At 41.6% G+C, this 17,227-nt stretch overlaps 1 protein-coding gene across 10 annotated transcripts in view; it reads left to right on the top strand.

Annotated features, from left to right (window-relative positions):
* The window catches only part of rnf220a (ring finger protein 220a), a 111,997-nt gene extending 95,854 nt beyond the window's left edge, over positions 1 to 16,143 (top strand). For 5 of the 10 annotated variants that reach the window (XM_043218133.1, XM_043218124.1, XM_043218141.1 and 2 more), the window contains 8 exons: positions 3,690 to 3,786; positions 3,894 to 3,980; positions 4,072 to 4,127; positions 4,567 to 4,666; positions 10,141 to 10,249; positions 11,028 to 11,198; positions 11,432 to 11,506; positions 14,239 to 15,228. In XM_043218133.1, coding sequence (XP_043074068.1) covers positions 3,690 to 3,786; positions 3,894 to 3,980; positions 4,072 to 4,127; positions 4,567 to 4,666; positions 10,141 to 10,249; positions 11,028 to 11,198; positions 11,432 to 11,506; positions 14,239 to 14,310 — 767 coding nt within the window. In that variant the 3' untranslated portion in view covers positions 14,311 to 15,228. Of the gene's footprint in view, positions 1 to 3,689; positions 3,787 to 3,893; positions 3,981 to 4,071; positions 4,128 to 4,566; positions 4,667 to 10,140; positions 10,250 to 11,027; positions 11,199 to 11,431; positions 11,507 to 14,238 lie in introns of all 10 variants that reach the window. The other 5 variants (XM_043218188.1, XM_043218157.1, XM_043218182.1 and 2 more) reach the window with 2 other exon arrangements.
* The last annotated feature ends 1,084 nt before the right edge of the window (positions 16,144 to 17,227 follow it).

A 17,227-nucleotide genomic window follows, 5' to 3' on the forward strand; every position in this document is an offset into this window, starting at 1 on the left:
GCATGTGTGTGTTCATTTATACTCTAGGCATCTGTAGTCCAGACAAGGTGAGTTCTGGCAGGCCCTGCTCGGCCTTTAAGGAGTCAAAGGAAAACACATTTAGCTGTGCAATTGACCCGCCTCACCCAGTACAGAGATGTGTGTGAGGAAAAATGGGCCGCTGACCCTTGGGCTTCCCCCGCTGCAGGAATGCAATTATAGCTCCCAACCTAACTCTGCTCACCTGGGACGTTCTCTATCACATACACACACGCTCCCTAAGACCCTTTTTGATGTGCTGTCACACTCATTGAAAGACTTTCAAGGGAATTCTAGTTGGTTCATAAATAATTTACCCCCTTCAGATTATTTTTACACTTGGGAGGAAGTGTCAGTCATTGCTCCATACTTGAGATTTTTATCTTGGAACTTTTCTCAATGTTGGATGAGTTGTTTTGAAAGGGGTTTATTTCTTCGGTTAAGTTAGCACTTTAGAGGAAGTGCTAAGTGAACATTTATCAAAAACCTCTCAGTTTTCCCCCCTCACTGTTCGTTTCATATTTAGAAAAGGAGTTAGTCTCCTCCCTCAGTGGTCTTTTGTAAACTTCCACGCTCTTAAATGGAAAGGCTGTTCGATCCCAAGGAGAGAACAGATTGCAAAGCTGTGTGGATTAAGAAAAGAAACGGACTTGCTCCTCTAACGCCTGGCTAGACAGACGGTGGCCCAGATCAATTCTGCATGTGAACAGAGCCATGTGTCTGTACAGAAGCTCGCCAGCCCTTTATCTTCAGCACAGGCACCGGTGTAATGGCGATAGAGGGGGGACCTGGTGAGAAGTGACTCGGTGGCCCAGGGGCCACTTGAAAGCTCCCCCCAGGATGCTCAGAAGGTGGATTTTGCCTTGAAAGCTCAGCTGAAGTCCTCAAGCGTTCAATCGGTCTGCATTGCAGAATCCCTCCAGCCCAGGGGGAGCTGGACTGGGGAGGGGGGCTTGAAAGTAGTCTTCAATGGGATAAGAGGGCTATCGTCTCTGAAGCACCAGCACCTCTCTCTCTTTGAGGACCCAGGAAGAAAGCAGAGAGGAAATGCTTTAAACCGAACAAAAAGAGTATGATAAGGGAAAAGGGAGACCGAGAGGAAGAGAGAAATCGAAGAGGATCAGTTTGTGGTGGAGGCCCGTAAGGCCTCCTGTATCCGTGGCTTAGCAGGGCTGTTGTGTTGATGAAGAGATAGCGATGACAGTCACAGGCAGAGATGGAGGAGATTTGGTGCAGTCAGGAAAGAAGAACAGAGGCCCGCCGATCGCCTTTGTAAAGAACCTTGAGAGATGGCAGCTTTGAGCCCCCTCCCTGGCAGGCATACATGGTAAATGCCATCCTGATTGGGTGAACTCTGACCTGCGACACATACTGCGAAAGGCAGATAAGTGTCATGGCAACGAGGTGGAGGAGAGGCCATGTTTCATGTCCTGTTTCTCTGGGATCTCTGCTTCCCCTTTCTTAGCTGTGACATGACACACCTGTCTTGGGTGACATATGTAGATTAGCACTTAACAATCATGGCATATGTAAATCAGCTTGCAAAATGTGACCCGACAAGGGAAATGTTTTTTATGCATGCAACGACTTAACATTTAAATGGAGACAGGACTTGCTTTGAACATGACATGTTGCAAATGGCTTTTATTGTCATGCAAAGTGTTGCAGAGTAATACAGGTAAATACAGGCTACATTATAAGGGAGTTTTTTTATTACACCGCTGTACACAGTGACGAAGAAGAGGAGTAAGCTTATGTCCCAGAGGCTGCCGGGCAAAGAGGCGGTGCGACGGTGTGCATAATTTGACTGAGAGGCAGTTAGAGTGGCACTGACCTTTTCGGCACAGATTAGATTGCCTGCCAAGACCGCTTAACAGTGGCCTCAGCTTTCACAGTCAGACACACTTACAGCACTGCTCAAGTAGTTATACACCATTCAGGTGGCTGTTTTGAAGTTGTGGTTGCCTAAGTAGGGTTGCCATGCTTTTTTCAGTCTAGCTAGATTTCGTCAGTGAACGCACTACAGCGGACAGTCTTCCTGTCCATGCTGAATCAATGCTGCATGACATCCTTCCTGCCCTGGTTCTAGCAAAGCATTAGCCAGGATCCATAGCCTGATCAATTGATTGAATTAACAGTGATTTTTTTTCTTCTTCTTCTTCTTCTTCTTTTGGCTGCTTACGGCCTGCCACATCTTCCTCTGGCCTGCCTGCCATTAGTGGTCACAACATTATGTTTATTAGTTTTTCCCTCATTTTTACCCCAGTTTGGCTTTCTTTGCAGCTTTTCGACAGTGCATTAATGAAATGTTTGCCATCATATACAGATTATGGTCTTTTATTTTTGGCTGACTGCACCCTTCCACCCCCTTCAGTTAAGTCAGAGAAGTGGAAGGGTTATCTATAGACCACTTAGACTATTTCCAAGCCGGAATTAGGTGATTCCAAACACAGAACCCACAGTTCATGTTTTAATGTGGGCGCACGCTTTTCTTCTTTCTTGTGGGTGCCACTATAATTAAAGCTTGGCCATGCTTAAATACTATTAAACATTTCTAACCAAGCTACAGTACTCCTTAAAAGTCTGGGTTTTAAAAGTTTATTATTATTATTATTATTATCATTATTTTTATCAGAATACTTTTATTGTCATTGTGTTATCAGTATATATATCAGTGGACAGAAACTATAATAAACATATGTTTAATTCTGTAAGTTATTGTTGGAAAGTAATGCACATTTAGGCTGGTGCACATTCTCTCTTCGAGGAGCTTGAATTTATGTAGCTCAGCTATGGTGCGCATATGCCTCTGCAGTCACAGAGACCAAATAAAACTTAAAAGGTCTCTTTTATTTGATCACTAAAAACCATCGGCACATTGTAAAAAAGGGCAAGCATTTGTGATGCATTTTATCCCTACTCTGCCTCTTTTGGATCCCTTTACGGAGAATGAGAGAGACAGATCATGGCCGCCACATCTACTTTCAGTCTTCTTCTTTTCCGTCAGTGCCTAACACTCTCCCTGAAGGTTGTACTTATCCACTCCACACTGTGAGGTAGTCATCCCGTGTCGTAGCGCTTTGAGGAACAAGAGGAAGTACCATTCTCCACTTCCATTTCCTACCTCAGCTCCTCATCCGTGACAAACCCGTTCTCCAGCAGTGCCCTGACATCCTTCCATCAGCCCCTGAGGGGCCTGGCCCGTTCTAGCCTTTCACGGCTCAATCAGACTCTGGGTCTCTGCGGGCTGCTCCCACCCTTCAGGCTGCTGCCGATCCAACCTCTTCCTAACCAGAACTGAAGGACCCAGTCAGCCAGCAGCTGGAGTTTGTCTGTGCGCTCATCACTGGATTTATAGAAGTGCCACTCAGGCTGCACGCCCCAGTGCTCAGGACCTACACCCTGACAGGCACCTGACACAACTCCCATTCAGACTTTCTCTGATGGCTCCATCTGGGCCCAGAGCACCAGTCTTCTGGCTTGTCTGCACTAATCTGGTTCTGGTCGTAGCTTTCTAATTGGGGTTTCTCTGGCATGAGGAACCTGTCCCGGATTGGGACTGTTACAGTTGGCATGACAGATTTATTGTAATGTATAATGTGTGTCATTAAAGGATTTAAACCCAAATTTCATTTCCTGATGACTCTTATTCCTCTCCTCCCTCTTTTTAGGAACAGGCTTTGCCATGTGTAGCACGAAGGAAAGCCATGACAGTGATGCAGACCTGGATGTGGATGGAGATGACACACTGGAGTATGGCAAAGCCCAGTATCCTTGATTAGTAGACTTGAAATGTCTTCCTCTTCAGTGGACTGTAGTAGTCACAGAAAAGTAACTGAAATTAGATGCATTTATTCCTTAACTCAAGGTTTCAGGTACACTGAAGCTGACATCATTCCTTGTTCTGGAGAGGACCAAGGAGAGGCCAAAGAACGCGAGGCACTTCGTGGAGCTGTTTTGAAGTAGGCTCCAATGATTTCTTTTAAAATGACAAACAACAAATCCATATACTTGGCCCTTAGGCTAAATTTCTGTTGTTGTTTTTTTATATAGTGGTGGTGTGCCGTCCAATAGAATAACACCAGAGTTCTCAAAATGGGCCAGTGATGGTGAGTTGGCCTCCAAATGAATGCTGTTCTTGTAAACTTTCTGTTCATCATTGAATAGTGAAAAATAAAAGGTTTTGTGGTGTATTCAAAATATGAACATAATATTTTAAACCAGATTTAATATATGAACTTTAAATATCTATTCTGAAAGTAATCTTATTTTAAATTGTAATAACATTTCACAGTATTACTGTTTTTGCTGTTTTTTGGTCAAATAAATGGTTAAAAAGTGAAAAACAAACATGCACAAAAAGTATATGCGTTGTTGTAGTCGTGCTTTTAACAATTTAATTTGTTTACATTCAATCTCTTTAAAAAACAAAACAACCCTCTTTTTGTCTATATATTTGTTGGATTTGTGGAGTTGGATTATAAAATGAAATGTTGGTTTTGTTAGCCCCTCATTCATTATAAATGTTCTGTTTGTCTATTTTTGCAGAAATGCCTTCCACCAGTAATGGCGAGAGCAGCAAACAGGAGCCAAGCTCTTCATCTTCGTCCTCCACACCGAGGACCTGTAAAAACAGCGAGATCGAGAAGTGAGTACAAACACACACCTGTCCGCAGTGGCAGTGTGTTTGCTGGTGTATTGGGGTGAGATTAGTTTGTGTAGGGACTGCAAGATCATAAATGATGCATTTAGTGTGCTCATCTCTCCGGAGCATGCTTGATCACAGGGAGTGGCCCAGAGTATTGATCCCAGGCAGCTGAGCCTTGTCTGGGCTTGACTCGCTGCACAGCCCGGGAATGCTAATATCCCTTTAGCCATTTCCATACTACAGCTTTCCACTGCAGGAATTGTGCAATATTTATCTCTTATTGCTAGAGATGAGACCAGATAAAGTGAAATTGTTGGCAGCACACAAGAAAAAGTGTCCCTGTTGCCTGAAACTTAAAATATGAAATATATAAAATGTTATATCTGTATAATCTACAAATGCTATTTAAAGAGAATCGTCTTGCAAATGAAAGTGTACTATCAAACAACAAAGGATCACAGAGAAAGCGAAATGAATTTTTAGACTCCACTGTGAGTGAAAACAAGATGGAGGGAGTATAGTAGGTTGCCTCCAGCCGCAGATAAATTTGAATAACCTGAGTGGGTGAAAGGCCGGCCCCTGTAATTCCCTCATCTCCGTGTCCTCATCCATATTCCCCGACAAGTGCTCCTGCTAAACTCTCCTCCTGCTTGCGTGCATCGGGGCCCAGCCCCAGTGTATAGGTAATTGGGGTCAGAGCGCAGCTCCTGGTAGAAGAGGGGTTTATTGCCACGGTGGCGGTGTGACTGTCCTGGTTTGATCTCCCCCTGCCGTTTAGATGTGGTCCACAGCATTAGCCACAGACATACCTCACTCTGCCTACCCAACAGCTATCGGTCGACATGACCTGTGTCCTGTCTCTATCCTTGTTTAATCCCACTGTGCAGGGATGTCCAAGGCAATGGCAATTTTAAGTTTGTAACACACACACGTACACACACACACACACAGGTGCATGTATATATTTGAGAAAATATTATATAATAATATTAATAAAATATAAATATACACACAAAAATGTTCTTTATGTACACAATATTCTTAATCAGGAGGTTTTTGTTTGTTAGTATAAATATACAGCTAATTGATTAATGATAGATTTAAATTTTTTCAAGAAAAAGGAATAAAAATCTTAAAATTAAAAATAAATCAACAAAAAAACATTTAAATTTTAATTTGTTTTTGTTGATTTATTTTTCAAGATTTTTGTTCCTTATTATATTCTGCATTTACATGTTCACTAACACAATTTTTATTTATTACTAATCAGAATATTCCAAAGTATTTCTAATAGTAATTTCTGAAATTCATCATCCTCTCTGTCCGTCTCTTGTGTCCTCTGAGCCTTCTTCTCTAGGGAGATTCTTCTAGTGTAGCTGAATCAATCTTGTGCGGGCGGCCATCACGGGGCCCCATATTAAATATCAGGGGCGGATAACTAGTGAATAAGCACAGCACACCCGAAGCAATTGATTTTTCTCGTCAGCACGTCGTGAGCACGTTCTTCTCGCCCATCTCCAGTCAAGTGTGCGTCTGCGAATGACTTCATCCGTAGCGCAAGCTTGATGTCAGCTCCAGTCTGCAATTGAAATCGCGTTTGTTAACCACATTTACCACGACCAGCGGTTAAAAGCGTGACTTTGCACACCGTTGCGTGATAGGTTTGACTGAGTGTGTGGAAATGACTGTTAGTGGATGATGTTATGAACACTGTGTGTCTCTGTCCGAGCGTGGGTGTGCAAGGAGGAGGATGAAAATGGACAGAACGGGATTTCTAAGTGGAGCTGCAGGAGCGTGACAGCTTAGATTGATTCATTGCTTTCCTCCGTAGAGACTCGCTCACTTTCGCCCTCCCTCCGTGCACACGCTCGGAGCAGCAGGCAGCCGTTTAGACTAGCCATTGCGTTGTATCGGGGGGCATTAAGTGTTTTAGCTGGCCGGGGTATGAATCACCGCAGCTGTTTGATGTCATAGAGAAGAGCGAGCAATGAGCACAACCCACCCGCCACCCGTTTTATTAGCTTAGCGCTTAGCTCCAGACGTGACACACACTCGTTTATTTAATATCGCTCGCAATATTTCTCCCAGTCTGTGCCTGTCCTCCTCGGCCCTCCGTCTGAATCTATCCATCTCTCCCCGACAGTAGAGCCCTCTCCTTGGAAGAGCACCTCTCCTTTCTCCTTTTGCTGATTTGATCAGGTATCACAGGATGTTACGCGATATTGTCTTATGAAAGGGGCCGGGGAGATAAATCTCAATGATGATATCATTAATCAAATCCTGAGGGGTCATGAGAAGGGGGAGGGAAGTGTATTAACTCTTTCCTAGCTGAAACGCAAAGCTCTTGCTGTAGCTTTTGAAATGTAGGTTCACAAATTACGTACTTATGCTATTTTTTTTGTCCCCATTGTGTGCGTCAAATGGATGAAACATGCAAATTTATGGGAATGACTGTACCATTGTTTAATTTCCAATTTCCTGAAGTGAGGGGTCTTAATCTGAGCGTGCTTTAAAGAGGCCACATAAGGAGCTGAAATCATTTCATTCCACTTCCAGCCTGAAAACAATCTCAACCCCTCTGTTTGTAAAACGCATGCATTTCAATCTGCAATGAAAATGAGACTTGTCCGCTTTAGTTACAGTGATTCATTGTGGATTGTGTGTGTGTTGGAGTAAGAGGTTATTGCGTTATTGTGTCGTGAGTTGTGTAAATTGTATACATGTGTGTCTTTGTAAGGCAGAGGGGGCTGATGAATTCTCCAAGCTCTCCTGTGCCCAGATGGGTAATGATCTCTGGGTACAGGGGTCGCCTCTGTCCCCGCTCATTCTGCACATGATAAATGAGGGACTCTTTGCCACCCGTGTGATTGCAGCCAAATTTCATGCTCAACTTGAAACGGCACAATTTTTTGGTGTACTGCCACAATAATCAAATTTATTGTTTTTTTATTAAAATTTTTTATTAATTTTAAGGAGCAGTTTTTTTATTTTATATACATAAAATATATAGTAGACATTTTATTGCATATTATTTTTTTAAATGCCTTTTAAATCAAAGCTTGCACTTACTTTTGCCATCACAACTGAATATAAGGATTGATTGACAGCCAAGTCACTTTATAAAGATCTCCCAGTGTCTGTCTGTACTTGTAACTCATGTGTTCTCATGTCAGGACATATAGACCTATAGATTAGACCACCTTCTACAGTTAGGCTCTGCTCTGATGGAGACGGATGGTTAAGGGGCAGGATAATGAAATGAGAAATAGCTTCACACTCAGAGCCAGATCGTAATGGCAGTGTGATAGTAGTGTCTACTACGTCCTGTTTTAACTTGTGCATTTGTTGCTTAAAAATAAAAATATCCCGTAAAAAAGAGAGTGATGCCTGTATAAAGCATTATACTAGCACGTCCATCATCGGATTTAGCATCCAAATTGACTTTCGTATAATGGGTGTGGCGTTATAGACCACAGCTGTAGGTGAGTGACATTATTAGTTTGGATGTCATTGCTCATTGTGGTTTTCTGAGTAACTTAAGTTCTTAATTGAAATGGCATTATTCCTTCCCTAGATGATGTCATTGACATTATTCAGCCAGCACACCACTGCAAGGCCTGTGTTTAATATGTTTAAAAATTTCTCCCACACACTCAACGACACCTTGATGATTTTCAGTTTTGTACTTGCTTAGCCACCCCTTTCCAGGTTTTACACCTGCTTTTGTATTAAAACACAGACTGCCCCCCTCCCACCACCCAATCCCCCAAGCCAACTCTTCATCTCCATCCACACAAAGAAAGAGTAAAACCCTCTTTTACTACCCGAGGGAATTAAATAACTTTTAGAATGTGGTTTTCTATAAAGCGCCACACAATGAATATTCATGCTGGAGCGGGGCGGACATTACTTGGGGGAAAAGTTGTATTCTTTTGTAGGGCTGGTGACGGCATACGGGCAAGTGAACCACAGCGATTTATGAAGCTGTTAAAGAAAAACAGCAGGCATGGAGCACGGTACACCTACTCTCCTGTCTGCTTTATAAGCATGCACGCTAATCAAGACTAAATGCTTTTTTACAAGCCGGCCACTAATAAGAAGAGATTTTAAAGCTTTATAGTCCCTGTGCTGATTGTAGGCTGTAGGGAATTGACCGCCCGGACTACTCGCTCTCCTTGGTCAAGGTCGTTGTGTTGTTGGGTTCTTTTGAGAGAAACTGAGGTTAGGTTTAGGGTGACCTTGAGAAGATGCTGGAAGAATTCAGAGTTTTGCTAAAACCTTCATTGAGATTAAGTAAAAATAAAAATTCACTCTCTGTTTTCGAAATACATGGAGATCTTATTGTGATCGATTTATTCAAGCATTTTATTTGTTTCAACCTTGTAATTTTTTATCAAAGTTCTCCGATTGTTTCATCCTAATAGACCCCAAAAGCTTGCATTCAGTATGACCTCCATCTAATTAACAATTGATGGACTGAATAAAGCCTCCACCCTTTTTTTCTTTTTCAGATATTCATGTTGATGCCACAATACAGAAGAAAATATCTATTGCTACTTTAAATGAAATGCGACATGTTTAATTCCTGGCACCTACATTTTAAGCTTTACTTCTCAAAGTGCTCATGATTCTTCGGTTACACTGTCATTGTTCTTCCTTTAGGTTGGCCTTATTGGAGATGCTGAGTCCATAAATGGTTCTTTCCGTTTTAATAGCCCTTCCTTGATTTACATTCTAATACGGCCTGATTACAGAGAGGCCCATGTCCTAGTGTGTGTGGTGAGCGTGTACTCATTGTGGAGTCACACAGGCATGTAATAAATGAAGCTATTGGAAAAGTCAGTGGAACGGCAGGCACTAATCGGGGGGATTGTGCCTAGGAGAACGCTGGCGCAACGTTAAATCAATACTGTAGATCAGTGCTCCATCTGGCTGGAAAATGAGCGGATCACCATAAACATCTCGCCAAGCGCCTCGCCGCACAATCAATGGTGGCCATATTGATTTAGTTATTGCGAGTTCATATGCTGTGGACAGTGTTAAATATACATTCAGCAGCTGAGAGGCATTTGTCTGAGGAATGTTTAGTGAAAGCCTGAGAGGTGAGAAGTTGGGGGAGCTGGTGTGAGTGTGACTTCAGAAGACCGAGGAAGCCCAGTGCACTGTTTAGTAAGATTGAAAAGAAAAAACATTTGTTCATATTCTCATCATGGTCCTTAGCAGTGATGAATTCACTGTTTCCAGTTGGGTCGTCTGTTTTTAATTTTGCATTCGTGTTTTTGGGAGTTAGCGGTAGTGTTTGTCTGAACTGAAGCTGTGTGGTAGCTTTGCAAATGTAAATTGCAAATTTGCGTGACTGCACAACTTTTAAAAAGTAATTAGCATTCCACTGTTTCAGTTTTATGTATGAGCCAAACTTGTTTGCAGTGCTGTAATTTAACCAATTTTATTATGTTTTTTTTTTTTACCTGCAGGATCACAGAGGACTCCACAGCGACCACACTGGAGGCGCTAAAGGCCCGCATACGAGAACTGGAAAAGCAGATCCTCAGAGGAGACCGATACAAGTGTCTCATATGCATGGTGAGAACTCTCGCTTGCCAATAATATGTGCGTTCATGTGGGTGTGTTTGGTTGTAACCCATCCTTAATAACATGCCGTGGTGATATAACCTAACACCCGCAATCATGCATCTAGTCGGCTAAAGCTTTGTGATGGTTTGCCTCCTTCGGCTTCAATTTCGTATTGACTGGAATTAACCCGCACAATAATGTTCTGTTGAAGGAGTTCTTCTAGAAGTAGTGGCCGTCGTACTGGATATTTAGGCTAGACATTTTCAGCTTTATTCCTGTGGGTGTTTCTGACTAATCTGTCATGCCTGTTTCTTAGGTTTTTAGGTAGATTCAATCCATTCTGACTTTTGAATTTGTCAAAAAGAAACAAAACAATTATAGTCGTACAGAGGCAGATCAGTTCTGGTCTTAATAAAGAGGCTTGTAAATGTTTTGATCATTTAATTGGAAAGATTTGCTGTTTGCTTCCGTGTCATGCAGTCTGTTGAGCATTTCCCAGTGGTGGCCTACTGCCACCTGCTGGTTATTGAATATATAGCAGACCAAAAAATGTATTTTCAGTAAATTATTTGGACTGCAAGTGTTAGCCGTGATTCAGACTGCTTAGCATGATATCAAAACTCGATATTGAAAATGCAACAGAACTCCTGAACATCCCTTTCATCATGGCTCAATGTTGGCTGAGAGCTTCTGTTGATAACTGCACCCGTTGGTCTGATGTGTGTGTCTGTGCTTGCCGTAGCGGCCACATTCTTGTTCTCAGTGCCGCTCTTGAATATCCCTGCAGCGCAAGCCGACCCAAACGGGGCATGATGGCAAGCATCAGGCGGTCGAGAGGCACGGGAGCGCAGAGGCCCTGCAGCTCGGCGTGTACTGTTTGTACAGAGGCTACGTAACGGGCTGCAGCACTGCCACTGCGGCCAGCAGCGGGATTAAGAAGCTGCTGCCGCTCCGGAGGGTAAGGCTCTCTGTGCTCCCATTGGCCTGACCCCGCCTGACCCCTGCACTGCCCCACATGCTCCCTCACTGCCCACCTGCCTGCCCCCCATGGCCGATCTGTGCTGTTCTGGTGCTGTCTAGTGACGTCTGATGTTGTGTATGTGGGTGGCTAGATGTGAATTGTGTGCAGTTGACCTGGTTAAATTAATCATTGCTCTTTTTTTTTTTTTTTGTCTTGTTTCTCTACCTCAGGACTCGTATACAATGCCACTCACCTCCATCCAGTGTTGGCACGTGCACTGTGAAGAATGCTGGCTAAGGACTCTGGTAAGAATTGCACACATGCTTTTAAGTAGGGTCATATTTAATGTTCTGCAGATTCTGTGTTAAATTTTACATGTTGCGTTGCAGTACTTGTGTATTTGTTCTTAAATAGTTGGGCTAAAATGATTATTCTGCTAGTTAAGAATTAATCAAAACTTTTTTCTTTTTCTTTTTTTGATTTTTTTTTTTTTTTTTTTTTTTTTTTGAGTTTTTAAACTGTTGGGAGAAACTTTTTTTTACCAAATGTGAAATTGGTTTCATTACAAGTTTTTTTTTTTTTTCTCCTACTATTTATACTTGTGTTACTGAAATAGAAGGTTAAATGTTAAATCAAAATATATAGCTTTCTTTGTATTTTTGTAAGAGGGTACACAGAGAAAAAAAAACTGTATAACAAATTAATTTTTTCTTTATTTTAAAGATTTTTCACTACTTCTATAATAGAAAATTCACAAATACTAGATATTTTATTTTAGATGATTAAACATATTAAAGCTAAATTAAGCTTTTTTTCTGTCTTACACATTATAAGTAGTTTGTATATTGTATATATAAAAACACAACTTCTTTTTTTTATTATTGTTGGAAAAGTTCCATCTCATATTTGAAGGCCCTTTGCTTTTGGAAACACACATCACATGCTATGTACATTCTTCAAACTGAAGTGTAACAGAAACATTGGGGATGGCAGATGTGGATGGTTTAAGTTTTGAAATTCAAGTAGTTCAGGTACATATTAAATTTAATTTCTACGTACCACAGAGTGCCCAGACCATCTCAGGCAGTGAGTCACTCGAGGCCTAGGCCACTGTATAATGCGGATAATGGAGTAGTTTATTTTGATAATGCTATGGTGTTTGGCTACAGTTTAAGTCAAAGAGTTTGCCTCATCCACATCAGTGATATTCCTCACATAGCTCTCCCACTTCCAATCCCTTTAGTCGGCATTGCGTGTTCAACTACCCTCTTATCATCAGAATTGTGATTTCCTCTTTGTCTGTTTGTAATCCCCACACTTATACTCAGAAGCTCTTCCTCATTTCTTAGCTGTTTTAGCGAGGGTTTTTCCTCGGGGAGCCTGCTCTCATTAGCCGCTAACACATTCTGTCACCACACACGGAAGCAATTAATAAGGAAATGTTTCCCAGCTTCAGCCGTTTTCCAATATGCTATATATTAAATCAACTCCTTCCATCTCCGCTTATCACAAGGCCTTCTGTGTACGGCTCACAGACAAGAACAGAGACGTGTGTGCAAGCCAAGCCCGCGCTGCCACAGCGGATTGTTAGTAATGCAGGCATTAAAATTGTTGCCTAAAGACAGCAATAAAAGTAGCACGGCGGGGCTCCTTGCGTCTTGATCAAAGTAAATGCGTGTAATTTGGTTAGCGTCAGCCTTGTTTTATGAAGCTAATGGAGCGCAGCAGCTACCCGCCGCTGATGCGAGGAGCCCGCGTTTAGTCCGTGACCTGCCCACGCTCATTAAAACTAGGTAAACTCTGGCTTCCTAGAACAAAGAAACCAAATCTCAGGTCCTCTTTGTGTCTGGAGAATCGTGGGTATAGGGGGAAGCACATTGGGGGTTTTGCTGCTTCACTGCTTAGGGTTTTATAAAAAAAAAAATTTTGGTAAGGAAAAATGAGCCTAAATGAACCTGACTCTTTGTAGGAGAATTCAAGTTCAGTTTCACAGTTTTTCTCCTTCACGCCAGCCACATCAAAATAAACCACTCGCATAGTCAGACCATGATGTCAAGTTTGAACCGTTGCGATTATTTGCACATTCACTTTTCGATGGTAGAGCCCATTGTTAAAGCGGAACATTCCAGAATGTGTGTTGTTGGATATCTCTCTTTCTTTTCGGGCTGTACAGTCAGGATCATCGGTGCGGCTTCTGGTGCCCTAGACATGAACTGAATCCTATGGAGCCACAAATCCTCTTTACAGACAGATGTGAAGGCACACCGCAGGGTTCACGCTCTGACACCCTTACTGCTCCCAGACTCCTTCGTTTGCTAACAGCGAGTCTCTTTGCTGTATGTTTAAACGCATCAGTTCCTGTAGGAGCTGAAGTAGTGCACTTTGTGTATGAGGAGAAAAATGCCCCGCGTGTGATCAGTGGCATATGTGCGAGAAGGTCACACGAGGACATTATCGCCAAGGGTTGCGAGATTCCTCAGAGTAACGTTTCTGTCTGAATGTCACCCGACAGTTGGGTTCTTTTTTTTTTTTTTTTTTTGAGCAGAGCACAAATGTGAGGGTTTTATATCTCTTGTGCTTTGTTTGAGTCTCCGTCAAATGTTGTGGTATTTTTGAAGCTGAGTATATAGTTTGCTGACTTTAAGAGCAGATCCTGTTGTGATGTTCAGTCGTTGGCTGTGTGGCATGTGTGTGGTGCAGACAGCAGACCACACAGTTCACCTTCCTCCTCCTCTACCTCTGCCCGCTGTTCTCTTGCTTTTATGGTGCAGGATTTTATGGGTACTGGCTGAACATCAGAGTGGTAGTGGGAAAGGCGCATGCTTGTCGAACAGGGTGGGCCGATAATGTAAGGCCTGTTTTTATGTCCACTGTTAAACAACACTACCAAAGTTTGAGTCCAGTTTTTTTTTTTAAGAGAGAGATTTTTTTTATTTATCAAGAATGTATTAAATAGCTCACAAGTGACAGTATACAAGCCTTTGTTAGCATAGCATTTTGATCACTTTCTAACTTTTTCGTCTTTCTCTTTCAACAGGGAAACAAGAAACTCTGCCCACAATGCAACACCATCACGTCGCCAGGGGACCTCAGGCGTGTGTATTTGTGAGCTAAACAGCTCGGATTCTTTTCTTTTGTTGTTGTTTTGTGTTACTTTCGTTTCCATTTGCGCTAGTGTTTTTGGTTTCCCCATCCCCTGAGGGAGTGAAGTATCGTCCTGACCATGAGAGGCTCGAGCACAGACTCGCACTGACTTTAAATGGGAACTGTCTTCACAAGCATAGGACTAATGAGGACTGTGTAGACTCAGTTCTCTAATATAATTGCTTATGTGAAGAGTCTTCCCTCTTTTGTTGGTCCATGGTCCATCCTCTCCAAAGTCAAAGCTTGGTTCCTTGATGAGGAACGTGATCTTCTCAGATGAAGGAAAGAGTACTCATTCTGTCCCTCCACCCGCACTGCTGCTGCTGCTCTTCGTCTACCACTTTTGCAACTTCTTCTCCAAGACCGCTGACGCTAACCTGACTGGAACATCAGTCTGACGATAAGAAGAGACTTTAAACGGACCACCCGAGGCTCTCCAGAACCCTTCGATCTCGATTCTCCATTGTGTTCTCGTTCACCCCAAATCATTACTTCTTTTGTGGTGTTCTAGTGATGTCAACCAAATTCAATGAATCAGTGCAAGCACATGTATAATAGTCTCTGTATGTTTACAGTGTTGTGAGTAAATGACATAGAGAACAAAACACTTGTATACACGCGCACACACATGGACATACACACGCACATACAGAAGTATATATTGAATAAGAGTCCAGTTTTAGTTGGGGGTGGCTTGGGTCGGGAGGGAGGGGATATGTTTCAATCTTGGTGAATTAAAAAAAAAAAACTAAAGAAAAAAGAAAAGAAAACCCTCTGTATTTTTAAAGCAGATGTTGTTGTCTTGAAGTTGAAGTTGTATTTCATTGTACAGGAAGAAATTTAAGTAATAATAATAATAAACTACTCGAACTAGGACTTAAAAGATTTAGGTGTACATTTTTCTTTGAAATATACAGTAAAAACTGTAGATTTAATCCTGAAACAAGGGAAAGTATCTTTCTTTTTCTTTGCTTTTTTCTAAGAAATGGAAAGATTTCCTTTTATTCACCCACGTTTTTCAGCGTTTTCGACTTTAATGCTGAATGCTGTGTGTCTGTTACAAACAAATGAAATGACTGCTTATTCATTCCATTGAACATACAGTATTAAGACCCCTGACAGGTTGCAAATCATCAGTTTCTTTCCTCAAAAAAAGGGACTTTTCAGAAAACGCCAAACACTTAGGGTGGTCTCATAAGTTACGTTCAGATTTCCTCTTGGAGCCTTTTTTTCCCCTCAAAGAAAGAACTGGAAGAGTCAAGACTTGTTTCCCTGACTGGCCGACTGACTGACTGCTCACGTTTTCCCTAGGAGTGAGACCGTGTGCTTTATATTTGTACATCTATGTATTCTGTGATTTCTGTATTGATGTAAGCGCAAAAAAGGAAGAAATGAAAGGTCATTGCTGATCCCAACATCACAATAAACAGTCAAATGTTGCATTTGTTATAACTTATTCCAACTTATTCTTTAAAGCTTCACCATAGCTGGGTCACAGTCAAATACTGTAAAAACAGCTGTACCGATATCTTCAAGATTTACACTTAAAAATCACTCTTTCCATATGTAAAATACCTCTCTCTGCAACTATTTTGTAAAATACATGTAGTAAATAAGGATTAGGTTTGACTCTTTGTATTCTTCCTTTGCCGAACAATTCGTTCCTGCCCCAAAGATGACAGATTGCACAAGACGATTGTGTGATATGATTTGTGTCCTTGTATATTCTTGAAAATGGTACGTGTCTTTCCCGTTTGTAAGTTACATTTGACATCAATTAAATGACTGTAAATCTGAACTGTCACCATGTGCTGGCTTCATTCACCTAGCCTAGTGGAGCTGTACCAGTCTGAAAACTCTAGAAGTGAAGCTGGTTATCATGTTACCACATGCTGACATAGCTCTTGAAGTACACGAGTCAATATTTGTCCATCGAGTTTCAGGCAGCAAAACAACTTCCTAACGCGTTGCAATTTTTAATATCGATGTGCATTACACTGTATCCGGTGTGGATAATAACGAGGTTTTGAGACTAACCCATTGATTTCATACCTTCCCCGACACTAAGTGCATCGAACAGGGTCTTTTGGACCTAATTTTGGACCTTTTTGGGAAAAAGGAAGCGTAAGTGTCCTGCCATCTACAGGCTTTACCCAGGTGATGTTTTACCTGAACAGTATCAAAGCATAAGCACCGCACACTTTAACAATAAAGACCGTAATTTCATGAAATTACAAGATGTAATTAAGAAGTCGTCTACCTCCTCAACAAATCCTCTGATCCCATGCCAAACTCTAGGTACACGCTGCATTGGAGCATCGTGGAGCGAACAGTAGCAGGGTCCATAAGCATTTTCAGACGGCCGTAAAAGTTTGATAGATATGTTGGAAAAACAGCAGGAGATTCTATTAAGTCATTGTAGGCTAGCTCCAGCCTCTTGTTGGAAGTGTTTGTGGGTTCTTTTGAAAGGAACGAAACAAGCTTGGAAAGTAAACAGCAGTTATGTTGTTGCAGTTTAAGGACTTAATTATGGTGCACATTCAAGTGAGGCCATTTTAATTCTGAAACACAAATCACTCGTCTAAATTTGCATTGAAGTTGCATCAATAACTAAGATTAAAATCATTAAAATAGTTTTAGTAAATTAAAATACGAAAATCTGAAATGAAATATAGGTAACTGCCTATATACTTAAATGAGTAACATACATTTTGTTTTATTTAGGCTACATTTAATTTGTTTATAAGAAACAAGCAATGTTGTCTTTCAGTACAAAATGAATCACATTTTGCTAATTATTCATGTGGCATGTTATTATAGGATAGGCTATTTATAGGCCGTTGTAATAATTTGAATGTTAATGTTTTTGTGTGTGTGTGTGT

The sequence above is a fragment of the Puntigrus tetrazona genome, chromosome 2, assembly GCF_018831695.1.
Source record: "Puntigrus tetrazona isolate hp1 chromosome 2, ASM1883169v1, whole genome shotgun sequence".
In the NCBI taxonomy this organism is placed as follows: Eukaryota; Metazoa; Chordata; class Actinopteri; order Cypriniformes; family Cyprinidae; genus Puntigrus; species Puntigrus tetrazona.